This window comes from Phlebotomus argentipes, unplaced genomic scaffold (assembly GCF_947086385.1).
Source record: "Phlebotomus argentipes unplaced genomic scaffold, Phlebotomus argentipes genome assembly contig_5, whole genome shotgun sequence".
Taxonomy (NCBI): domain Eukaryota; kingdom Metazoa; phylum Arthropoda; class Insecta; order Diptera; family Psychodidae; genus Phlebotomus; species Phlebotomus argentipes.
The window spans coordinates 10415520-10441248 of record NW_026776165.1 but is presented as its reverse complement, the minus strand read 5'-3'; the positions used below and the strand labels follow the sequence as shown (position 1 = coordinate 10441248).

Here is a 25729-nt window from a genome sequence, read left to right as displayed (position 1 = left end):
ACTGAGCAGCAAGTGGTCGACGCGAGAGACACCGCGTGGCTGGTGTTGGAAGTTTGCGCACATGGTTTCTCGAGGTGCAGAATTCCTGTTGTGAAGTGTTTTGATCTGCGAAAACCGAGGAAATTCGCCATGCCCAAAGTGAGATCTGCATCGGGGCGGCCCCGGAAGGAGGGCTTCAACCGCTCCAATCACAGTCTGAACGCTGAGCGCCCCAAGGAGGGGCTGAAGGGCGTCGGACAGCCCCGAACGAGGGCCACAATCAATCGTCTGCAGATGTACAGGAACTTCCGGGCGAAGCGCGACAGGCGCGGGAAGATCCTCACTCCGGCGCCCTTCCAGGGGCGCCTGGCGTCCGGCACGGTGGCGCGCGTGGAGCCCAGCGTGAAGTGGTTCGGCAACTCGAGGGTGATTTCGCAGAATGCGCTGCAGAAGTTCCAGGAGGAGATGGGAAATGCCGTGAAGGATCCGTACAAAGTCATCCTCAAGCCCACGGAGCTGCCCATCACGCTGCTGAACGAGTCGGCCAAGTACCAGAAGGTGCACCTGCTGGACACGGAGAGCTTCGAGACGACGTTCGGGCGGAAGAAGCAGCGCAAGCGGCCGAATCTCGGCGTCCGGGACTTGGCCGACATGTCCAGGAGTGCCGAGGAGCTGGGCGAGAAGTACAGCGAGGCACAGGACCACGATCTCGTGCGCGAGGACGACGGCGTGAAGGACGCCGTGCGCGATTGGGTGTTCGGCGCTGGCCAGAGCAAGCGCATCTGGAATGAGCTGCACAAGGTGGTGGACTCGTCGGATGTGCTGCTGCAGGTGCTGGACGCGCGCGATCCGCTGGGCACGCGCTCGCGCTTCATCGAGGAGTTCCTGCGCAAGGAGAAGCCGCACAAGCACCTCTTCCTGGTGCTGAACAAGGTGGATTTGGTGCCCACGTGGGTGACGCAGCGCTGGGTCAGCGTGCTGTCCAGAGAGTATCCCACGATCGCCTTCCACGCCTCCCTCACGCACCCCTTCGGCAAGGGGGCGCTGATCAACCTGCTGCGCCAGCTGGGGAAGCTGCACATCGACAAGCGGCAGATCTCGGTGGGCTTCATTGGCTACCCGAATGTGGGAAAGTCTTCTGTGATCAACACGCTGCGCAGCAAGAAGGTGTGCAACGTGGCGCCGATCGCCGGCGAGACGAAAGTGTGGCAGTACATCACGCTGATGAAGAGGATCTTCCTCATTGACTGCCCGGGCGTCGTGTATCCCTCGGCCGAGACAGACGCCGAGAAGGTGCTGAAGGGCGTTGTGCGCGTGGAGCTGGTGACGAATCCCGAGGACTACGTGACGGAGGTGCTGAAGCGCGTGCGCAAGGAGTACATCGTGCGGACGTACAGAGTCACTGGCTGGGAGGACACGCACAACTTCCTGGAGCAAGTGGCCAAGAAGACGGGGAAGCTGCTGAAGGGCGGCGAACCAGACACGGCCGTCGTGGCCAGAATGGTGCTGAACGATTGGCAGCGCGGCAAGTTGCCGTTCTACATCGTGCCCGAGGGCTACGAGACGCCCAAGAGTCGAGAATCGCAGGACGCCGAGCTGGCGGAGCCCGTGAAGAAGGGCAGAGAGCTGAAGCAGGCGCAGGACTTCAGGAAGATCCGCGTTAATTTAGAATTCGAGGCGGACGAGGTGAAGGAGTTGGACGCCATGGATGTGGAGCTGCTGGAGAAGCAGCGCCAGGAGCGCAAGAAGCGAAAAGCCACCGCCCAGGAGGATGACGAGTCATCTTCCGGTCTGTCGGACGTGTACAGTGAGGATGAATTCAACGAGGCGTCGGGAAAAGTGGTACGCAAGCGCGGCAAGAGGATCGTCACGCCATCCGGCAACTTCACCGTGGAGGACGTGCAGCCGAAGATGACGGCCAAGGCCAGGCGGGCGCTGCAGCGATCGCAGAAGCGCAAGAAGGTGGGCAGCAACTTCTACGAAGTGGCGAACGTGAAGAATCGCAGCTACAGATAAAAAGACGAGCATGTTTTCTCTGGATAAAAATCATGTTTCTTTCTTTTTAATTACTTTCCTGGCTCCGCGACACATTCGCCCAGAAATGCCTTCATTATTGTGTGTTGTGCTTTTGTGCAAGAAAAATCGATTTCGCGCGTTGCAGTCAAAGTTCTTGGGCAAATTTGTCACTCAATTCTGTCCTTTCTCGGCCTATTTAAAATTACAAAATAAAATATGATTCATCATTGTATATACAGTAGTTTTTTTTTTCCTCTTCTTCAATTATGTCCTAGATTTATATATCATTTCAGCTGTGTTCTTCTCTTATCAGTACATTACATAGACCTTTCTTTATAATGAAACGCTTAATATAATTCATCTTCTCTAAAAATCAATCGCATTCCTCTCTTAACATCGACGTAAAAACAGAACGAATTCCACTTCGGAGGCTCCATTAGACCGTTTGAATTGTCGTTGAAAGATTACTTTTCATATGAAGATTATAAATTGTTAAAATAGTAAAATAATATCAAATATTTCACAGGGTTTTTTCTTCATTATTATTTCACCTAGAATTCTTTTTCTGCTTCCTTTTTCCATTGCCTTTGAATGGCAGTAAAAACAATGCTCAAAAGTGTTTTTCAATTTTTGTCCTCCAAATTCAAGCTACAAACAAAAAGAATTGTAAAAAGAACATGATATAAAGCTTTCGCGCAATTCTCTGAAAATTTATCTACTTTTTTCATCGCCATAATCTCAGTTATATAAGATAAAAAAAATGTTCTACAAGCATTTTTTCCGAATTATATTCTCTCTTTTACCTAAAATTTTTTTCATCTTTTTGTGTGTTTTTGTATACCATTTTTGATAAAATTCCTCTTATGCAATTTTTTCTCGCTGATCCACTCTCAAATAGAATATATAGTTAATCTTAATGCAATAGAAAATAAAAACACTAAAATTAATCATTTATCACTCAAATTCCATCGAAATATCTCTCTTCGTCCTCTTCCCGCCAATCTCCCGCAACCCGAGGAAACAGCGCGCGTTTCTTCCCGCGCATCGCGCCAAGGTACAGCCGGATGGACGCCGCGGCGCGCGCGGATCATTCAACGGCGAAGCCGCACGTCTCCTCGACGGCCTGCGTGAGCTTGTCATACATGAGCTGGTGCGTGTCGTAGGGCGGCAGGTCGATGCGGTTGAAGCACGTGTGCGCCTTGGGCAGGTTCTGCGTTGGCACGTCCGCCGTGAGGTGGATGGTGAACAGGCGCGGCCCCACGGCGCCCGTGGAGCCCTGCAGCGCCCGGAAGCCCTGCAGCGGCACGCGCGACGAGCCCGTGACGAACTGCAGCAGCCGCGCGCGCATCTCCGACGTGTACGACTCCACAATCTGTCCAACAGAGAATTAAAGAGAGAAAGTGGGTGAGAAAGCCCGCCGCCATGGCCGGGAAGAGCGCCGTTTCTCACCTGCCAGAACCACACGACTTGCTGCGTCTCCGGCGTGCAGTGCTTCAGGCGCGTGTGCTGCTTCCAATCGTTCACGTCAATACTGCTAATGCCGCCGATCACGAGCTCCAGCTCCCTCTCGTCAAACGGCCGCAGCAATTGGCTGGGAATCAGCTCGCAGAAGCCTGAAAAAGTACCCAATAGCAGAACACATCAGACACATTCCCAGGACAGGCAATGGACATGTCTTGCGACACGATGAATTCGATAAAATTGATAGTCATTATCTCGTAGTGAAATGGAAAAATCGCAATTTTAGGTTATCTGGAATGGAATAAATAAAATAACCGGGCAAGCAATCAATTTCCAGGATTTTCTGTGAAAATTGGGCATTTTTCTCTATCTTTAACCTAATTTTGCCGTCTAATTAATGCTTTTAATCATTACTTAAACTGTTGTCTTTCAATTGAATAAATTTCCAGCCACAAACATGCGTCACAAAGAGATATTTTCAAATCCCAAAGTAATTTCCCGTTCGGATGAATTATTCAAAATCAATTCGCATACAGAAACTCCCTTGGCAATTCCATATGATCAAAAAACTACAAAACTTTGATCTTAAATATATTATAAGAAAAATCGATAGCATTGAAAATAATTGGTGGAAAAGTAATGCAATACAGCGTAATAAAGTATGCAAATGTTCAATATTCATACTATTCTCCCTTATTCATGTACAGTGACTCCGAATTGAATAGAACCGCGTTAGCCTTCAATTTCCATTAACACCGCGAGGAACAGAGGGAAATTCGCGGCACATCGATTTGTCTCAGAGCCTGAGGCGGATCTATTCCACTTCTAGTCACTGTATATTTCATAACAAAACGATTTATTATTCGCGGGCGTCATGAGACAATTAAAACACTCTTCAGACGCCTTGCGATTGGATTCAGGACGACTTTTCAGTTTTGCAGCAATTGTTAAACTTGTTGGAAGGATTTTCTCATTTTCAGTGCGCAAAATGAAAGTTTCCAAGCAATTGGAGAAGTTCAACTGTGAAAAACCAGTGATTGATTTCCAAATCTCCGTTTTGACGATCAACATCTTTTCTGGTCCGTGGAAAAATCGCATCTTGGTTGTGTTTTTGGTTTTTTGTTCCTTCCTAGGACTAATCTTGACAGGCAACCGACTATATAATTCATTATCAATGGAACTGGACATTGATATCATTACGACGTCATTGATTTTTGTCGGCCTTTTGCAAGCTATTTCGAAGGTAATTCTTGGTTTCATTGAACGTCAACATTTCTTCAATATTCTCAAATGGATTGAATTTCTCTACAACGAAGAAGAAACTAATCCTGATATAAGGGAAAGCCTGGAAAGGCGTTTGATTCAATCGCTCGAGATTTGGAAGTTTATGACCAAGTGAGAAATTTCACATTAAACGCTAATCAAATTTATGACATAAAAAATGCTTTCAGGTGGGGAACTCGATTCGTAATCACGGCGGGAGTAATAATTACAGCCACAATGACACCGAACAGCAAAATGGGGTTGTTTATGCAAATTCTGGGTCCAAACACAGTTCCTGATGAAGTAAATTACATTATCCAAATGGTATTGTTGACAATTGGCTCAGTTTCCGTGTTAATAATGGACTTGGGAATTATTTTCATTGGTATTCAAATTATGGCAGCGCTGAACATTCTCAACGATTACATGAAAATATTCAATGAGAAAACTAAGGAAATTCCGAATTATATCAAAATTATCATCATTCGCCACAATGATATTATCAGGAACGTGAATCTGTTCAACGAATCCATTCAAAAGACGGCGTTTGTTCAGGTCACAAACGGTACTTTGCTTCTGATATTCGGTTTTCTTTTCTTGCGCCAAGAAAACGATCAAATCTCAGCATATTTAATATGTTGTATTGGAATAACCCAAATTTTGCTTCTTTGCTTGTTTGGCGAACTCATCAAGATGAAAACCGAGAGACTTTCGGACACTCTTTACCTCACAAACTGGTACGAATTGAGCGTGAAGGATCAGAAGACGTTTCTTCTGATCCTCGCGATGGCGCAGAAAGATTTCGGACTGAAAGCGGCCGGAATGTATGACGTCAACATGAATGCTTTCGTTCAGATCATGAAATTGGCCTTTTCTTACTGCACCGCTTTGTATGCTTTCAGCAAGTGAAATACTAATACGAAAGGCGTAATTTAGTTTAGTTCAGATCTTGAATTGGATTGATATCTAGCGAATATCAGTTTTTTGATTAGCGTTTTGTCGCTTGTTGCTAATAAATGCGATCTGAATGAATTCGCACGTACCTTCATATTTATCTTTTCAAAAATGAGCCCAATTGAGTTAGAACATGGGAAAAGGTACAAAACATTATATAATAATAATTGTAAAACCAAAAAATTCAATGTTAGCGGCGGAAACCGCCATTTAGGATCACTCGTAGACAGAAGGTGGAGGAGGATCAAGAAAGAAAGAGCACATAAGACAGAGCTGTTCACGACAAGGGGAGATCACAGAAAAGAGCTGGAGGTCGAGAAACACGCATAGAGGGCAGAGAAAAGCAGCATTCTATGAGATGAATCTAGAATTCAGAGTATACAAGATACAGGAATATCAAAATTACATAAAGCAAAGAGATTATGAAATCTATTTGGCGATTTGTTGTTATTATTATTAGTGAAAAGCGCTCACGTCTATAGATTCTAGAATCCTAATCATGCGACTGCTCGTCATCTCAAACGGAACGGAAGGAAGACATTGTGTTTTGAGAATCCTTGGCACAAAACATTCTCCGAATCCAAAAAAAAACAGACGAACGTAGGCGTAATAAGCGTGGGAAAAGTGGGAAATTCTGAGGATCAGAGCCAAGTGACGAATTGACAGAAGACGTTGCCAGCAAGAGCAGAAATTCACAAGCAGCATAAATTACACGCGATATTCATCTGATCAGTTTATATGAACAACTCAGAGACTTAATAGAATTCCGCACGAAGCTTTTAACGAAGCCCAACTTCTCCTCTCAAGTCACATTTAAAGTGAAACTGGACTGAAAGAAACTCGCATAAACATAAGTCAGTCGAGCTTAAGGAAAATGTTAAACGCTCACAAAAGCTTTCTTTACCCAACTGCATTATTTGTTGTAATTTAATCATGAATTAACAATGCAATTGTAAAAGAAAATGTCGGCGAAATAAACTTTTCTTCAATTCATAAGTTATTAATTGGAAAAATTATTCCTTGAGTTATTTTCTTTGGTTTCCCTCTCAGTGCTCTCGTTTTTCTCTTTTCGGCGATCTTTCTGACTCAGAATGCTTTCTATTTGATTTCACGCTTCAGTTGAAAGACAGGATCAGTGAAATGTGGCAGAATTTCTTGAACAGTCAGTCGAATGACTCGCGCTGAGAATGCAACATGTGTGCATCGAGAGTGTGAGGAAAAGGAGGAAATGTGATTTAATTTGCCGCGTGAAAAAGTGTGATGCAACAAATTTAATAATTAATCATATTTAACACTTTTACATACGAGAAATAGAACACACTTATTTTCCCTTCACATTGTTTCAGGACGGCTTTTCAGTTTTGCAGCAATCGTTAAACTTGTCGGAAGGATTTTCATTTCTCAGTGCGCAAAATGAAGGTTTCCAAGCAATTGGAGAAGTTCAACTGTGAAAAACCATTAATTGATTTCCAAATCTCCGCTTTGACGTTCGATATCTTTTCTGGACCGTGGAAAAATCGACTTTTGGTTGTGATTTTTCCTCTCTGTTCCATGCTTGGACTAATCTTCATAGGCATTCGCCTATATAATTCATTTCCAGTGGAACTGGACATTGATATCATTACGACGATATTGTTTTTTGTTGGTTATTCGCAAATTATTTCGAAATTAATTCTTGGTTTCATTGAACGTCAACATTTCTTCAATATTCTCAAATGGATTGAATTTCTCTACAACGAAGAAGAAACTAATCCTGATATAAGGGAAAGCCTGGAAAGGCGTTTGATTCAATCGCTCGAGATTTGGAAGTTTATGACCAAGTGAGAAATTTTGCATTAAATGGAAAGTCAGATCTATGACATAAAAAATGCTTTCAGGTGGGGAACGCGATTCGTAATCCCGGCGGGACTAATAATTACAGCAACAATGACACCAAACAGCAAAATGGGGTTGTTTATGCAAATTATGGGTCCAAACACAGTTCCTGATGAAGTGAATTACATTATCCAAATGGTATCGATAACAATTGGCTCAGTTTCCGTGTTAATGATGGACTTGGGAATTATTTTCATTGGTCTTCAAATTATGGCAGCGCTGAACATTCTCAATGATTACATGAAAATGATAGATCAGAAAACTAAGGAAATTCCGAATTACCTTAAAATTATCATCATTCGCCACAATGATATTATCAGGAACGTGAATCTGTTCAACGAATCCATTCAAAAGACGGCGTTTGTTCAGGTCACAAACGGTACTTTGCTTCTGATATTCGGTTTTCTTTTCTTGCGCCAAGAAAACGATCAAATCTCAGCATATTTAATATGTTGTATTGGAATTACCCAAATTTTGCTTTTTTGTTTGTTTGGCGAGTTTATCAAGATGAAAACCGAGAGACTTTCGGACACTCTTTACCTCACAAACTGGTACGAATTGAGCGTGAAGGATCAGAAGACGTTTCTTCTGATCCTCGCGATGGCGCAGAAAGATTTCGGACTGAAAGCGGCCGGAATGTATGACGTCAACATGAATGCTTTCGTTCAGATCATGAAATTGGCCTTTTCTTATTGCACCGCTTTGTATGCTTTCAGCAAGTGAAATACTAATACGAAAGGCGTAATTTAGTTTAGTTCAGATCTTGAATTGGATTGATATCTAGCGAATATCAGTTTTTTGATTAGCGTTTTGTCGCTTGTTGCTAATAAATGCGATCCGAATGAATTCGCACGTACCTTCATATTTATCTTTTCAAAAATGAGCCCAATTGAGTTAGAACATGGGAAAAGGTACAAAACAATTTATAGAAATAATTGTAAATCTACAAAAATTCAATGTTAGCGGCGGAAACCGCCATTTAGAATTATTCGTAGACAGAAGGTGGAGGAGGATCAGGAAAAACAGAGCACATAAGACAGAGCTGTTCACGACAAGGGGAGATCACAGAAAAGAGCTGGAGGTCGAGAAACACGCATAGAGGGCAGAGAAAAGCAGCATACTATGAGATGAATCTTGGAATTCAGAGTATACACTTTCTTACTTTTGTTTTTTTAACGCTCCACAGAGGAGCAAATCCTTCTCCTTTAGAGGAGATATATTCGACACAAGTTTTTGTCTTACGGTGCCAGATTGTCAGTTTTCCCTACCAACCATAAGTGGTTCTAACGTCCACACCTTTATATATACCGAGACAGACCGCAAGACAATTCCAGTGAAACGTATATTTCAGCTGAAACATTCAACAGCAATCCGCTTGGACTGCTCTAATTTTGCCATTGAAAGACCTTAAATTTTTTTGCATTCTGCTGTGCTTCAACATTTGCAATCGGTGGGATTTGAACTCATGAGTTATTGTGATTATCCGAGGCAGTTTTATGATTATAACAAGGACTTAGAGAAAAATAGGCAGTGTCCTAACGTAATTATTGCTGTCCTTATACGCACATCTCTCTGAATTTTGCAATATCTCGGCCCCGAATTGAGATATCGACATGATCTCAGCGGCATTTGAAAGATGATTAAATTCTCATTATTTTTTGTCTTAAGGTAGTTGTCTCGAAAATTGAAAGAAATATCGAATTTTTAGCACCAAAAGGAAAAAATGGCCAAAATTTCATAGGTGTCCTAACCTAATTTTCGCTACTGTACATCTATAGCATCGAGAGTCAAGCGCGTTGACCACTAAGCCACAGCCGCCCTAATTCAGAGTGTATACAGGATACAAGGAATATTAGAATTCCCTAAAGCAAAGAGATTATAAAATCATTTTGGCGATTTGTTATTATCATTGTTAGAACAGTTGAAAGCGCTCGTGCCTATCGATTCTAGGATCCAAATCACGCAATTTTCTCCGAGTCCTAAAGAACAGATGAACATTGGCATAAAAAGAGGGGAAAATGTGGGAAAAGCGGTAGATTCTGAGGATCAAAGCCAATTGAAGAAAGGACAGAAGACGTCGCCAGCAAGAACAACCAAAATTGCACTCGATATTCATCTAATCAGTCGATGACAACATTTCAGAAAGTTAAAAGTATTCTCAAGTCACATTTAAAGTGAAACTGGACTAAAAGAAACTCGCATAAACATAAGTCAGTCGAGCTTAAGGAAAATGTTAAACGCTCACAAAAGCTTTCTTTACCAAACTGCTTTATTTGTTGTAATTTAATCATGAATTAAGAATGAAATTGTAAAAGAAAATGTCAGTGAAATAAACTTTTCTTCAATTCATAATTTATTCATGGAAAAATTATTCATTGAGTTATTTTCTTTGGTTTCCTTTCAATTCTATCGAATTTCTCTTTTCGGCGATCTTTCTCACTCTGAGAGCTTTTTATTGATTTCACGCTTCAGTTGAAAAACAGGATCAGAGAAATGTGGGAGAATTTTTGAACAGTCAGTCGAATGACTCGCGCTGAGAATGCAACATGTGTGCATCGAGAGTGTGAGGAAAAGGAGGAAATGTGATTTAATTTGCCGCGTGAAAAAGTGTGATGCAACAAATTTAATAATTCATTATATTAAACACTCTTGCGATGAGAAAAAGAACACACATTTTAGATTCTTCCCTTCACATTGTGTCAGGACGGCTTTTCAGTTTTGCAGCAATTGTTAAACTTGTCGGAAGGATTTTCATTTCTCAGTGCGCAAAATGAAAGTTTCCAAGCAATTGGAGAAGTTCAACTGTGAAAAACCAGTGATTGATTTTCAAATATCCGCTTTGACGATCAATATATTTTCTGGTCCGTGGAAAAATCGCCTCTTGGTTATGATTTTGGTTTTTGGCTCCTTCTTTGGACTTATCTTCGTAGGCATTCGTCTATATAATTCTCTATCAATGGAACTGAACATTAATCTCATTACAAAGATAATGATGATAATCGGCTTTTTCCAAGCTATTTCGAAATTTTTTCTCAGCTTCATTGGACGCCAATATTTCTTCAATCTTTTCGAATGGATTAAGTCTCTCTACAACGAAGAAGAAACTGATGCAGAGCTTAAAGTGATTTTTGAAAAGCATTTGATTCAATCGCTTGAGATTTGGAAGTTTCTGACCAAGTAAGAAATTTCACATTAAATGCTAATCAGATTTATTACATAATAAAATGATTTCAGATGGGGAACGAGATTTGTAATCTTGACGGGATTATCAACTGCATCTGCAATGACACCGAATAGCGAGATGGGGTTGTTCATGCAAATTTTGGGCCCAAACACAGTTTCCGGCGAAGTGATTTATGTTATCCAAATGATATTGCTACCAATAGCCGCAGTTTCCGTTGTAACACTTGACTTGGGAATACTTTTCATTGGCCTTCAAATTAGGGTAGCGCTGAACATTCTCAACGATTACATGAATTTGATTGATGAGAAAACTAAGAAAATTCCGAATTACCTTAAAATTATCATCATTCGCCACAATGATATTATCAAGAATGTGAATCTGTTCAACGAAGCCATTCAAAAGACGGCATTTCTTCAGGTCACAAACAGTACTTTACTTCTGATATTTAGTTTTCTTTTCTTGCGAAAGGAAAGTGATCAAATTTCCCCATATTTTATATGCTGTTTCTCAATTGCCCAAATTTTTCTTCTAAGTTTTTTTGGCGAACTCATCAAGATGAAAACCGAGCGACTTTCGGAGACTCTTTACCTCACAAACTGGTACGAATTGAGTGTGAAGGATCAGAAGACGTTTCTTCTAATCCTCGCGATGGCGCAGAAAGATTTCGGGCTGAAAGCGGCCGGAATGTATGACGTCAACCTGAACGCATTCGTTCAGATAGTAAAATTGGCCTTTTCTTACTGCGCCGCTTTGTACGCTTTGAGCAAGTGAAATGTCACTACGAGAAGCGTAACTTAGTTGACTTTATATTTTGAATTGGATTGATATCTAGGGAATATTATAGATTTAGATTAGTGTTTTGTCGCTTATCGTCAATAAATGATTCATATTTTCAAAAAAAATATCACACTTCGAAAAAGATATACAAAAGAATTGTGAAGGCCAAATTCCCTCTACGAGAAACAGGTTGAGATTAGAATAGTTTCTTTTTCGTCCTGGCCAGATTCTCCAGTCAGAAGCGACTGTGATGGGGCGGATTTCGGCTGGTAACCGTGGCAACACAAGTATTTGTAAGATGTTATTTTTCTGTGGACAAGCACTCAATGTAGTCAATCGTACCCACGATTGCAGTACTGCACTGGACATTGGGCAACCTCACGCGCGAGGGGAGGTGAAAAAGGGTGCATTTTAACACTACAGACTAATTTATTTCACTTCAAAGACAATACGTCTAGACGGTTTGACTGTTCCAGGCAAAAGTCCTTCTCGAAGAGAGAAAAATCTCTCTCTGCACTCCCGTCGGAGGGTTGGTATCCCAGGATTGGTCGGTGAAGTGATTACGCATCTGGTCTAAAAGCTAAGGTGGGTATTCAAGTAAAATTGCCTGATTTTAGGCGAAATTAAGAACATTTTTCACTTCGGGCTTTAGATTAAAAATCACGGAAAGTGGAATCGAATCAAATAATTTCAAATCATTGTTTTGAATACACTTTGATCTAAAATAACTTGAATTCGCGAGACAGTCAAACATTACGTTAACACAGAGAAGACAATTCAACGCCGTCCTTTAATAAATTCATTCATTTGTGTCTTTTTTTTTCTATTTTAAGCTATTTATGTAAGTTTATTCATGCTTTCAGTTGCCTAATAATTTATTGCCACTTTATTAAAAATATTACCTGAATATTGTGTAGATTCTTGTAATAAAGATAAACTAAAGAAAAATAAATTTGGTCAATTTTTTAGTCTGTCAGTAGTGTCACAGGACAGTCCACTGGACATTCTGATACAGTAAAAATGAATCCTCAATAATTGATTGTATTTCTCACTAATGACGCAGAACTGAATTAATTGTGTCAAGAAAGGAATAGAATCGCCTCCATTTTATCAGAACACGTGTCCTCAACTTTATGTCAGACATATTTAACGATGGCAAACTTTGATCTTCAATATATTATAAGAAAAATCGATAGCATTGAAAATAATTGGTGGAAAAGTAATGCAATACAGCGTAATAAAGTATGCAAATGTTCAATATTCATACTTTTCTCCCTTATTCATGTACAGTGACTCCGAATTGAATAGAACCGCGTTAGCCTTCAACTTCCATTAACACCGCGAGGAACAGAGGGAAATTCGCGGCACATCGATTTGTCTCAGAGCCTCAGGCGGATCTATTCCACTTCTAGTCACTGTATATTTCATAACAAAACGATTTATTATTCGCGGGCGTCATGAGACAATTAAAACACTCTTCAGACGCCTTGCGACTGGATTCAGGACGACTTTTCAGTTTTGCAGCAATCATTAAACTTATCGGAAGGATTTTCTCGTTCTCAGTGCGCAAAATGAAAGTTTCCAAGCAATTGGAGAAGTTCAACTGTGAAAAACCAGTGATTGATTTTCAAATATCCGCTTTGACGTTCAATATTTTTTCTGGTCCGTGGAAAAATCGCATCTTGATTGTGATTTTTCCTCTCTGTTCCATTTTTGGATTATTCTTCACAGGCACACGATTATATAATTCATTACCAATGGAACTGAACATTGATCTCATTACGACGATATTGTTTTTTGTTGGTTATTCGCAAATTATTTCGAAATTAATTCTTGGTTTCATTGAACGTCAACATTTCTTTAATTTTCTCAAATGGATTGAATTTCTCTGTAACGAAGAAGAAATTGATCCTGAGCTGAAAGTGATTATCGAAAAGCATTTGATTCAAATGCTCGAGATTTGGAAGTTTCTGACCAAGTAAGACATTTTGCATTAAATGGAAAGTCAGATCTATGACATAAAAAATGTTTTCAGGTGGGGAACGCGATTTGTATTTACGGCTGGAATAATAATTGGAGCTACAATGACACCGAATAGCGAGATGGGATTGTTTATGCAAATTCTGGGCCCAAACGCAGTTTCTGACAAAGTGACTTATGTTATCCAAATAGTATTGATGACAATTGGCTCAGTTTCCGTTATAACGATGGACTTGGGAATAATTTTCATTGGTCTTCAAATTATGGCAGCGCTGAATATTCTCAACGATTACATGAAAATGATCGATGAGAAATCTAAGGAAATTCCGAATTACCTTAAAACTATCATCATTCGCCACAACGATATTATCAGAAAAGTGAATCTGTTCAATGAAGCCATTCAAAAGACGGCATTTCTTCAGGTCACAAACAGTACTTTACTTCTAATACTTGGTTTTCTCTTCTTTCGAAAGGAAAGCGATCACATTTCAGCGTATTTCATATGCTGTGTTGGAATTGGCCAAATTTTACTTCTTTGTTTGTTTGGCGAGCTTATCAAGATGAAAACCGAGAGACTTTCGGACACTCTTTATCTCACAAACTGGTACGAATTGAGTGTGAAGGATCAGAAGACGTTTCTTCTGATTCTCGCGATGGCGCAGAAAGATTTCGGACTGAAAGCGGCCGGAATGTATGACGTCAACATGAACGCGTTCGTTCAGATCATGAAATTGGCCTTTTCTTACTGCGCCACTTTGTATGCTTTGAGCAAGTGAAATTACTTTTAACATATCACATCAAGGGATCTTCGTTTATGTAATTTGCACGTTCTTATTCAGGAGAAATTAACTTCTTTTACACCTTGAAAAATATTCAGAAAAAAAAATTCTTTCATCTTTAATATTTGGGTTTTGATACATGAGAAATCAGAGAACCAGGAAGATGAATAATTTTTGCGCTTATCGCACAACTGGCATCCAAAATAATGCTGATTGCTGTGTTGAATTTTAGCGGGATTAGAAAGAGTAGAGGACTAAAAACTAGAGTTTTTAAATCGCATTGATTTTAGAAATTATATTTTTGCACATGTTCAATGGATGTATTTTTAGTCTATTTTCAAATCAACACGAAAGCTTATTGTAATGGCATGAATAGATTGTTGGCAATAAAGAGAAATAAGGTTTTGGACCGTTTTTAAGCCTGTAGGAAGTGTCGTGGGACAGTCGACAGAACTGTCTGACCCTCAGACATTGACTTTACTGGGTTTGCTGAAAAAATTGTACAGAATCATGCTTTCTACTCAATTTTCTTCCTACCTTTCTGCAATGCCAGGAATTGCTGCTCAATTCCGCGCATGAACCGATAGTTGACGTAGAGCTTCACGTACTCCTTCTTGTTCTCCTCCGTCACGGCAATTCCGGCTCCGCCCTGCTTCAGCTCGTGCACTTTCAGCGCCCCGAAGCTGTTGTTCTCCACGCTGAAAGTCGTCTCAATGACGCCGTCGATGACGTTCTCCCTGAAATCAAATAATTGCAACATGACAACCAGGCAATTTTGGATTTGATGATAGAGAAAACTCACAGAATCCACGTGAGACTCCTGTGCAGGTCCGGATCCACGCCCTCGATGTCGTTGAGCGTGATCGGCTTGTTCAGCAGCTGCTTGTAGAAGGGCGTCGTGAAGCCGCCGTCCAGGCAGTGGCCGTGGAACACGGCGATGCCCAGAATCCTGCCCACGAAGTGAAAGTACGACAGGTGGTCGGGATTCACGGCGGAGTCTGTGTTGATCTGCAGCGTGTAGTAGTCGTCGCGGCTGTATTGGAACAGCCCGTACTGCGGATTCAGCATCTCCCTGGACAGCAGATGCAGCCACTCGCGCGCCACGCCGCCATAGTCCAGGCCCTCCTCGCCCCTGAACTTCACCATCAGCCTCTTGCGCATGTCCTTGGGGCGCATCTTCATGATCAGCCGATAGCTCTCCTCGAAGATCTCCGCGCGTGACACCTCCAGCCGACAGTGGCCGGACTGAGGCTGCAGCGCCTGCAGCTCCGCCCGCAGCGCCCGCATCTTGCTCACCAGGTCGCGCCGGTACTTGGGCAGCAGCTCCGCCCCGTCGAGCAGGCCTTGCGGCAGGTCCGGCGGCGCCTGCGCGGCCGTGGGCCGTGTGGGCGAGATCACCTCGCCGTTGCGCACATTCCCGTTTGCCACCTGTGGCCCGGCGCCCGCCGTGCAGCTCAGCGGCGGCCCCGCGGACGCCGCTCCAGCCGGCGCCTGGCTCTGACGCCGCAGCATCCCGAGCAGGTGGCCGTTGAGGCGTGGGTCCGTGAACTGCGTGGTGCGGTTGTTGTGGTCCACGAAGTACACCCGCCCAGACGCCGTCTTGCGCTGCTCCCAGCCCGACGGCAGCGGGCCCAGCGTGTCCAGGGCGATGGCCTGCGTGTCCAGGTCGCGCGGGATGCGCGGGTCGTGCCACGTGGACACGCCCGTGGGGATATGATAGAAGTACACCTGGCCCTGCTGCGTCGTCCGCATCTCTGCAATGCCACCAAAACCACACATTAGCATCAGGCGCGCCTTTTCATCGCATTTGCCCCAACTCTGCCCACAATCCAACTTCTCATGCAAAATTTCCCATCAAATCCCCACCGTCGGACGCTCAGTGACTCACCGTATCCTGGCGGAAGATCCACAGCGGGTCGTCCGGAGGCGCCGTTGGCTCTTCCCTGAATCTGCGTCACTCGAGCTCCGCGCGCCGATCGCCGCCTGGCCGAGTCGTCCACGTTCCGCAGCGAGCGCCGCGCCCTTTGCGCGTCTGTGGGGCGACTCTGCGCCGGCCCGTCCACCTCCTGCGCCGCATTGTTGTTCACCGGACTCGTGGACGCCGGCGTGTTGTTGTTGCTGGCGCTGGACGCCAGCGGCGGCGTGCTGACATTGTTGTTCAAACTATTGCTCGCACTCAACGCTGGACGGCTCGGCGATTCTAGGACGAGTCCGCTGACGGTGTTGGCCAGGTGATTGACGTTCTGCGTGCTGTTTCCCGGCGGTGTCGTCGGATCCCTGCGCAAGCGAACGCCAAGATTTAGTAATTGACTGACCTCTGAAGACACACAAACATCACAACTCACCTCGTTTGACTCTGTGGCGTTCGGTTCTGCGCCAAAATATCAGCCGAATTGCACTTTGGCGTCGTCACGGGACTCGCGATGGGCGCCACGCCGTTGGCGACCTGCTGAGGCGGACTCTGCGTCGCCTCGCGTACGCCACGGGTCGCGCTGTCGGGACTGATGTGTCGCGCGTCGCGTGCCGGATCGTTCTTCAGATTCAGCAGCACCTCGAGCGAGTGCCGACGCGACGTGTCGCTCGCACTCACGCCGTTCGTCAGATTCGTGCACGTGGCGGAGCGCGAGGGTCCCGCCGGGGCGCTCTCGTCGCCGCCGCCGCCCGTGCCGTTCGTCGCCGGCGCCGTGGGTCTGTCCCACTGCGTGGACTTGGTCACGTGATTCACGTAGTACACGCGCCCCTGCTGCGTCTTGCGCTGCTCCCAGCCCTCGGGCAACTCGGCGTCCGGCTCGCGCGCCTTCTTGGCCGGCGCCTGGATGGACGGCACACCCGTCACGCCGCCCTCCGTGTCCTCTGCCGGCCCGTGCACGTCCCCGCCGGGCGACACAATCGCCAGCGGCGTGCTTCCCTGGGCGTCTCTCGATGTCAGCGATATGATGATCTGGCCGCGCACCTGCTCCTGATCGTCCGGCGTGTACTTGCCCAGGTCCAGGCGCTGGAAGCCGTTGTCCTTCAGCCTCTGGATCATGTCCGCCTGAATCCGGACACACCCGAGGAAGCCACTGCCCTGCCTCTTGTTGATCTTTCTGTAGTTCCACACCGATATCGTGATGGCATCCTTGCTGCCCAAGTACAGATCGTAGTGCGAGTTCCACTTGGGGTCCAGACTCGCCTTGCACGTCTCCGTGGAGTGCACCTGCCCCGTGCCGTCCACCGACACCTTAGCGAACGGATCCGGCAGACCTGCAATCCACAGTGCCCCATTAGAATCGCCCTGGCGATGGGAAAAGCACAGCAAAGAAAAAAAAACAAAGCAAAACTATCCCAGACACTCAAAACATCGGGCGCGCGTCAGCGAGACAGCAATTTATTCCGGCGTCTCTTGGACGCGCTGCTTGTGAATCATCACAAAAACACTATCTCTCTCGAAGACAGCAGAATTCCGCACTGATGGATTCCCACTCTCTCTCTCTCTCTCTCTCTCTCGCCACCCACAATCTCCGCCTCCCCGCGCGCCAGTCGCCATCTCGAGCGTGTGCGTTTGGGCGCCGCGCTCTTGGCATGATAACACTCACGACTGCCATCTCGCCTCTGATTACAAATTATCATCACTCGCCCGTCTCGCGCTGCGACATCGTCTCCGGCCGACAGCCCTTCGAGAGTGACCCAATCTCTGACCTGTCGCATCACACACAACACACAGAACGACCACCTGCTGAAAGGCCGTGCGCGCGAGAGAGCCTAGAAAAGAGCCCACGAGCGCCACAAGATCGACACTTTCAGGTTCTTGCGCCTCTCCTTCTTCCTCTCTTTCTCGCTCTTCATGCTCAATCGTCGTCAATTGTGATCGGCCATGCGATGCAGTCTCAACTCTCACTCACCTTCCGAGCCCCCCAATTGTTGCCCTCGCCGGAATTACATAAAGACACACACGAAAACAGAGAAAATCCCCGAGGAAAACTTCTCTCTCTCTCTCACTCTCTTCTCTCATTGATAAAAATTGCACAACTTCGACGTCACGCATCGAAAGAAAAATCACCAACTCTTGTGCGTTATGCAGCAGAAGAGAGAGCGAGAGTGACCGAGAGACGAGTTCTTCATTGAATAATTATGCTCTCGTGTTGCATTTATTGCTCAACTAACATTCTGCACTCTTGCAAGATAGACGCGACACAAGGAGTGACCGGAAGTGTCTCTTTTGCTCTCTTGACAAAGCAGCCCCGCAATCGCCACAGAAGAAGTTCTTTGCACAGGCAAATGTTGGGGGCAAAAAGAAAGGAGAGTGATTAGAAAAAGAGTGCGAACAGCATGAACTGGCCAAGATGCTCTGCCGTCCAGCAATTCGGCAGTGGCTTCTATAGGGGAGGACGGGGTTGGGAGAGGCACAAATATGATTACAGAAATGAAAACTCACGTTACAGAATTAAACAGTAGAAGAAATCAAGATTGACTAGATTTCTTGGTCCTTCGAACCGGATTAGATCGAAGACAGCACGATTACTGCTAATTTACTAAGCCTAGAACAAATTGAAAGGCTGATTTTGAGGCTAGAAACTCTACAAAAAGCTCATTGTCGCGTCATTTTGAGTGTTTCTGTTCATTACGCAGTTATTTAACTACGTTTACACGCATTGAACCTGAGCATAGATTTTCTTAGTCGTATTTTCACTTAATTTTGGGGTTAAAATAGTTCAAATCTGAATTTTTCTTGGGGAAAAAGAATCTCTTCTTCCCAAAAGTAGCTCCACTCTCCCCTATGAAATAACATTCCGCTTTCTGGTGGACAACGAGAATTTGGTCACTGATTACAAACTTTTCTGATTACAAAATGAGTCCGAGTTTATCAAGGAAATCTGAAGATTTGCTCAAAATTCTGCAAATTCACAACATTGAGTGACGGAGAATGTTTTTTAAAAAAAAAGTCACCTCTTTTGCACCAACAAATCACAACATGCGCTGCTCATAACATTTTAACGATTTTATCGACAAAACACTGCCATTTCCGTTTTCACAAGTTGCTACAAAAGGTTGTTTTTTTTCTTTCCTTCTTTGCAATTAAGAGAAAAGAGAGACACCTTCAATGACCCACTTTGTGTGTGACTCCTTAAGCTCGGCAGGTTTATTCTGGGCCCCGCTCTTCAGCGCGGAAATCCACAAATCCCCCTTTAATTGGAAGGTCTCTTGAGCGTAAACAACTAATCGGCGGCCTTTGCCAAGCGATAAGTGGCATCGGCCGTGATTTCCCACCCTTTTCCCACGCCCTGTCGCGCCCGCTCGAGGGGTGGCATGTCGATTTCCATCGAATTCCCCGGGCCAAGAGCTCGCGGAGGGGCGGCGCCGTCCGGCGAGCGCTTCCGGACGCAGCGCTGCGGCGCCCCTTGTGCAACCGCCCCCGGGGCAACTGTGGGCTCTGCGGTGGGAATTTCGTGCGGAAGTGAGTGTGAAGAGTGGCAGGAGAGGAGTGGTGTGCGTTGGACTTTTTTGGCTGTGTATTCGTGAAGAATGCGAAGAAACCCAGAGAGAGAGAGAGAGAGAGAAAAGGGAGTAAAAAAGCGACGTCAAGATACTCACGCAGGAATTCCTTTCGTGCAAGATTGCGGGCGCACAGAACTGCAACGATACAGAGATCACAGGATTAGTGCTGCATCACGGAGCAGGGCGCGCCCCGCGGCCGCCCCACAGATTAGCGCACCCCATTTAAATAATACTCACTTGTTAGTCGAATTATTTGTGCGCCATTTCGACTCCTCCGAGAATACTCGATTTTGTTGCTCATTTTACCGAAATCCTCGCGCACCACGCACAATTGCACATTTGCACGCCCCCACCAAGCGCCCTCGCGTGCCCCTGGAGCCCCTTCGTACGGCCTCTGGGGTGACTTTTTCACGCAAAATGGGTGGAATTTGTGGCACAGGAAAAAATTCGTGATTGTACCATTTTACTTCTTTCTCTTGCTCTCCCTCTCGCTCTCGCGAGCCGGAAGCTGCGGAACTGTCAGCGTGACGTCGCGACATTCGAGCGATCTTCCGAAATCCGCCACCGCGGTTTCAGTGGCGCATCGCGCTCTGTGTGTTTTTGCTTCGCGCCGCACTCTTTCTGGGGAAAAATGACGACAAAAAGCCGGAAAATCACCACTGACGGCCATCATTCGGCCCCCACGGCAAAGGTGCACTTCCTACCCGCCGACACGGACACCAGTGGAGCGGCCAATGTGGAGAAACACTTTGAGAAGTTTGAGAAAACAGACGCAAATGGAGGTTAGGAAGCTGACAGAGGAATCAATTGGGAAACATTATCATCTCATATTTACGGTCTTGCAGTGGTCAGGAACTCACTGAGAGGCTATCCTCTTGTGGGCGAGAACTTCACCGTCCCCTCAACCCACCAAGGCATTGTTCTCACCACGGCGACGAGCGACTCTGCCACAATGGAGATCTCAAAGCACTTCAGCGAATTCTCTTACTGGAACTACGACACTTTGCCGTCCAGGAACGATTCCCTGCGCCAGGCAATGGACTGGCTGGACATCTCGCGCGCCCTGCACGGCGAAGAAGACTCAGTTTGACTTGTAAGCCTTTAGTTATTCTGAACAAAGTGTGTTGTGTCTACAAACTAAGGGGGATTCAGGCTTTCGGCGGTGGCCGGAAGACGCCCACAACCACCGCGTGATCCCTCTCGTATGGCTCCAGGGTGATCTGCTCCTGCGGCTTCAGCTTGTCCGCCTGCAGCTTCTTCACCTCCGCCGCGAACACAGCCTCCGGCTGGGCCGTGGAGTCAATGCAGGACGCCTTGATGGAGATGACGAAGTGGCCGCCGTTCTTGAGGAAGTGCTGCGCATTCAGCGCCACTATTCGCGCCTGGTCGGGCTGCGCCACGTCCGCGAACACCGTGTCCACCATGCCGATCAGCATGCGGTACTTGTGCGGGTGGCGGGCGTCCTCGATGATGGGGATGATGTTGGTGCGCTTCTTGGCCACGTTTATCAGGTCGCGTCCGCTGCGATGGGAGAACTCCACGGCGTACACCAAACCCTCGGGCCCCACGATGTCCGACACGTGCGACACAGTGGTGCCCGACGCTGCGCCCAAGTAGAGCACCTTGTTTCCCGGCGCAATGTGGATTTTGTCGACGCCACCGAGAATGGCGGCGGCAAGCTTTGACCGGAATGGATTCCACACTCTGTACTCGATCTTATCGGTTTTATCCTGCGGAGAAGGGAGAAACTCATCAGCTAATCAATGTTCAGAAGATCTGGAAGGGTTCTTTGAGGAAAGATTCGTCAGTTTGCGCGGTTTTCAGAAGCATTTCCAACTTGCCGGACGCCTCGAGCATCACTTTGGCCAGCTGAAAAGCCTCTCTCGGCCACATTATCGCCGAATTCTATACCCCTGCGCGTCTCATCACACTGTGAAACACTCAAGAATCTTCCTGACTCTCTACTCACATCAACAGATATCCTCTTCTCGCCATAGACCTCTGATCCCGGCACGAGATTTCGCGTCACGAGAGCGTCCTCCTTTCCTCTGGCAATAAACACACCCTCGTGACGATGAGGCTCCACCACAACTGACTTAGCACCACCTCTGAAACCTCCTCCGCCACCACCTCTGCCCCTGCCGCCTCCGCGACCCCCGCCTCGGCCCCCACGGCCGCCGCCGCGACCGCCATCCGGCTTGAAACCTCCGCGACCGCCGCCTCGACCGCCTAAAATGCACACAAAACAGGTCAGAATGCCAAAATCTCCACCCCCTGAGTAGACTCACCTCCAAAGCCTCCTCTGCCGCCGCCACCGCGCCCGCCAGCGCCCCTAAAGCCACCTCTTCCGCCTCCGGGAGTGAAACCTAAAACGAAGCGGCGTGTGTTTTTGAGGTTATTCAAGCAAAAGGCATCGCACGATGAAAATACCGCGCAATCTCAATGCACTTGAGTGGAAAACTCACCTGGGCGACCCATTGCACACTTTCAGCTACTTTTCACAACTTGCTGATGCGGAAAACTGAGAGAAAATGAGAAAAACCACGCGCTTCAGATGTTTGTTTGGCAACACATGGACTCTCAAGTGGGCTGGCGCGACGTCTGGTGGCTGGAATTGGAGACAGGGGAGTGTCATGGCGGCTTGAGAATAAATTCCTGCGAAAAACGTAAACAAACCCATTTGCTATCAGTCTATTGCGGTTTTCTGCACAATATGTCCATTATCGGGGTGATTAACGCATCAGTGGAGGATACTGTGTTCTCTGAGGACAATGTGAAGTTGCAAATCAACAAGAGAGACGTGGGAAATGGCACTCTCATCCTGACAAAAGAGTGTGTATTTTGGGAACGTCGAGGGATGATTTCCCAGAGAGTTTCTTCACTGGCTGGTGCTTTTTCTCTCTTGTAGATACTTTGCCTGGAAGCCAGCGAGTCGGGAGGAGGGAGTGTCGATACCCTGGCTGAAGATCAGCCTGCACGCCATATCGTCAGCGCCGTCGCGGAGCATTTACATGATTCTGGACTTTGTGTTGAGCTGGCCAGGAGTTTCTGATGCCAATGGCCAGGCGAATGGAGCCAATGCGGAGCCAGAAGTGGACGAGGACGAGGGCAATGGATCAGACGGCTCCCTGGGCAGCGATATTGGCGGCAGCGAGCTGTATCTGATGCCGCAGAATCCCAACGCCGTGGATCAGATTTACGAGGCCATGAATCACTGCCAGCGACTCCATCCGGATCCCAACGACAGCATCTCAGACGATGAGTTCATGGAGGCGGAGGAGGACGTCGCCAACATCCAGAATCTCCACATTGATGGTGAGAACAGCGTGACTTTCCGGATCCGCAAAACGAACCCTGAAAATATGTCTTTTTTCCCTTCCAGATGACGAGAGATTTGCCGATGCTGAGGAGAATTGAGGAGCTCTCGAGGGAATTTCAAACCCAATGCATTTTCATATTGGTTTTCTTCTTTCTACCAAACCCAATAAAGACAATTTCCCATTAATATCTCTGCATTTTCCAAGGTCTTTCTTCGCACTTTTGGTCTTCCTGAAAAATAAATCAACGACAACTAAAGCGAAAAGACACGAAAGCATATTTTAAATACTTTTATTTAATATATATACTATTTAATTATACTGTTTAAACACATTTTACTACTACCTCCACATGTAATGTAAGTAATAATAATTATTTTTGTTCATTTCAGCTTAATTCATCCTAATCAATGTTTCATAATGTTTCTTCACATTTAAATAATAATGCTAAAATATTGTTTTGCTCTCCGAATTTTCACCGCTAAATAAACCATTTTGTGGATCTTTTTTTTCTCTATTTTCTGGTTTTTCATCTTCTATATAAAATGTATATTTTCATATATATATGTATATATTTATAAAAAATCAATAATTTAATACATAATTATTAATTCTACTAATTTTCTTTCATTTTCAAATCTGATGTTTTCTCTTCTTCAATTTTTTTTTCTTTATTTACTCTCTGACAACTTTCAATAAACAATTGTATTTTTTTTTTTCCTGGATAATTCCTTCTCGAAAACTTCTCAACTCTATTTTTGTGTGTTTTTTTTTCCTCGTCTTTTTAAGAAATAAAAAAAAGAAAGAAGCACAACTGATCATTACACAAAAAGTCCTTTTCCTTCCTTGAAAGTAAAAAAAAAATATGTGACAAAGAACAAGTTGAACCAAAGTTTGGAATATCTTAGAATTACACAATTATTATTGCTGATTTTTTTTGTGTGTTTTTCCTTCACAGAAACTCTCTCATCTCGTCTTGAAAATAATAATAATAGTAATATTAATTAATAAACGCCACCTAAAATGTGCACAAAATTAAGCCTAGTAAGAAATTAAATACACCTCGCAGCGAAGTCGTCCGACGTGTCACACATGTCCACGGACAAGTCCCGAGCGCGAGTCTATTTTACAGAATTTCCGCCATCTTGTCTCTCACAGGGTGGGAAAAAAAGGGTGAACATTTTCGCCCCAAAGTTCTCACACACTTTTTCTTTAAAATCCACAATTCGGGGTTGATGATTTCTTTCTTTTGTAAAAATCCTATCAATTACTGATGCACTAATTTTTTTTTTGCTATTTTTTGCTTGGCAATTTTCCCTAAAGACTGTCAATCTAGGTGAAACATAACCTATAGATTCTGCATGCCATTGCGAATTGCTCACCCTTTTCTGCTTCTCCTTTTTTCAACCCCGGCGAGAGTAGCAAGAAAATCAGATCAAACTTATGTACAAAGAGATTCATGTGATTATTCTTTTTCACATTGTGAAGTGTTTTGTTTTGTTTTTTTCATATATATATCGTCTGCCAGTGACCAAAAAAAAAACACTCTTTTGGTCCCTAGAATCCTAGAGAAATGAAGTATACAATCGAGGGTGGTTCAGAAAGAAGGATGGATGAGTTCATGCGTGTGTGTGTGTGGACTAAGGAGGGATCTCAAATGGAAGTTAATTACAATTTGACTCTTTAAGATGATTATTCTGTTTTGTCATAAGAAAATTTCCCATAAGATTTAATTACTGTTGGTTAAAATGTCTTAGTAATGCCTTTCTTCTCCTCTCCATCACACCTCTCTCCCAATCTCTCTGTCGCTTTCTCAAGAAGTATGATCTTCCCTTTATCTACTCAACACTCATTCACCCAAACAATCTAACCTCACTTTTTTTTTCGATTCTCTACGCGCGAGCGAAACCCATGAAATAACCTGAATATGAAGCGATATTAAGCGAATTTGTTTTTCTTTTCTTTTATTCTTCTTCTCATGGAAAAAATTGCCTACATTTGCGCGCACTTTTTACAAAGACAACCTACAAAAGCGATTTTTTCATACTATTTTTTTTTCTCATCAATCATTCATCTATAAAATTGGAATTTTCATGCATTTCTTCTCTAGCGTCCACATTTATTTAGAATTCAAAGAGGTATTACTATTTTCCATGTTTTTTTTCACCTTCTTCTTTCCTTCTAATATTACGAGAGTATTTTTTTTTCTTTTTAGTGTTTGTAGTAGTTTTAGTGTAGAAAAAACTTTATGTATTAAATTAGTTGCTTCACAAAGTCAGCTATCAATTGAAGCTTGGTTGTTTTTTTTTTTTGTACAAAGAACCTAAAATGAAAATGGAATGTGATTGGCCAATTCGCATGTTTCTCACCATTTGTTCCACCGAACAGACGGACATTTCCTACAAAATTCCTTAGAATGTGCGTGATTTCTTCCCTTCCCAATTTTTCTCTTCATCTTTTGATGCTGTTCTCATTTTTTTGTATCTATCGGAATGTCTCTCTTTCTGTACAATTTTGTCACTATCAAATCTCATGGCCGCCTAATTGAAAGAGAAAAGAATTCACGCTAATATGGCAAAACAATGTCTTGGAATCTTCTTCTCTCCACTTTCTTTTACAGAGTGTTGTGTGTCACAATAAAATGTTCCTTTCTATCTCACAAATTTCCC

At 44.6% G+C, this 25729-nt stretch overlaps 5 protein-coding genes across 6 annotated transcripts; 3 read left to right on the top strand and 2 right to left on the bottom strand.

Moving 5' to 3' along the window:
- Positions 1-41: 41 nt before the first annotated feature.
- Positions 42-2229, top strand: LOC132256336 (nucleolar GTP-binding protein 2). The gene has a single exon (XM_059752687.1). It carries the CDS (start codon positions 130-132, stop codon positions 1993-1995), a length of 1866 nt encoding a protein of 621 aa, XP_059608670.1. The 5' UTR covers positions 42-129; the 3' UTR covers positions 1996-2229.
- Positions 2009-20219, bottom strand: LOC132256334 (E3 ubiquitin-protein ligase Smurf1). 2 transcript variants are annotated; one of them, XM_059752685.1, is made up of 8 exons: positions 19981-20219; positions 19840-19878; positions 16614-17511; positions 16157-16545; positions 15071-16022; positions 14806-15005; positions 3445-3608; positions 2009-3367 (listed from the first exon to the last, which is right to left on the bottom strand). In XM_059752685.1, the coding sequence occupies exons 1-8, from the start codon at positions 20042-20044 to the stop codon at positions 3083-3085; spliced, it is 2991 nt and encodes a 996-aa protein (XP_059608668.1). In that variant the 5' UTR covers positions 20045-20219; the 3' UTR covers positions 2009-3082. The 2 variants fall into 2 exon arrangements, with proteins under 2 accessions (XP_059608668.1, XP_059608667.1); XM_059752684.1 differs by lacking the exons at positions 19840-19878; positions 19981-20219 and adding an exon at positions 17844-18043.
- An 80-nt stretch (positions 20220-20299) lies between these two features.
- On the top strand, positions 20300-20837 carry LOC132256204 (ribonuclease H2 subunit C). The gene is made up of 2 exons (XM_059752471.1): positions 20300-20525; positions 20589-20837. The coding sequence occupies exons 1-2, from the start codon at positions 20375-20377 to the stop codon at positions 20831-20833; spliced, it is 396 nt and encodes a 131-aa protein (XP_059608454.1). The 5' UTR covers positions 20300-20374; the 3' UTR covers positions 20834-20837.
- A 54-nt stretch (positions 20838-20891) lies between these two features.
- LOC132256202 (rRNA 2'-O-methyltransferase fibrillarin) lies at positions 20892-22320 on the bottom strand. Its single transcript, XM_059752469.1, has 4 exons — positions 22209-22320; positions 22032-22109; positions 21713-21972; positions 20892-21473 (listed from the first exon to the last, which is right to left on the bottom strand). The coding sequence occupies exons 1-4, from the start codon at positions 22219-22221 to the stop codon at positions 20892-20894; spliced, it is 933 nt and encodes a 310-aa protein (XP_059608452.1). The 5' UTR covers positions 22222-22320.
- LOC132256203 (methylosome subunit pICln) lies at positions 22298-25687 on the top strand. Its single transcript, XM_059752470.1, has 3 exons — positions 22298-22575; positions 22652-23058; positions 23126-25687. The coding sequence occupies exons 1-3, from the start codon at positions 22298-22300 to the stop codon at positions 23158-23160; spliced, it is 720 nt and encodes a 239-aa protein (XP_059608453.1). The 3' UTR covers positions 23161-25687.
- Positions 25688-25729: the final 42 nt, after the last annotated feature.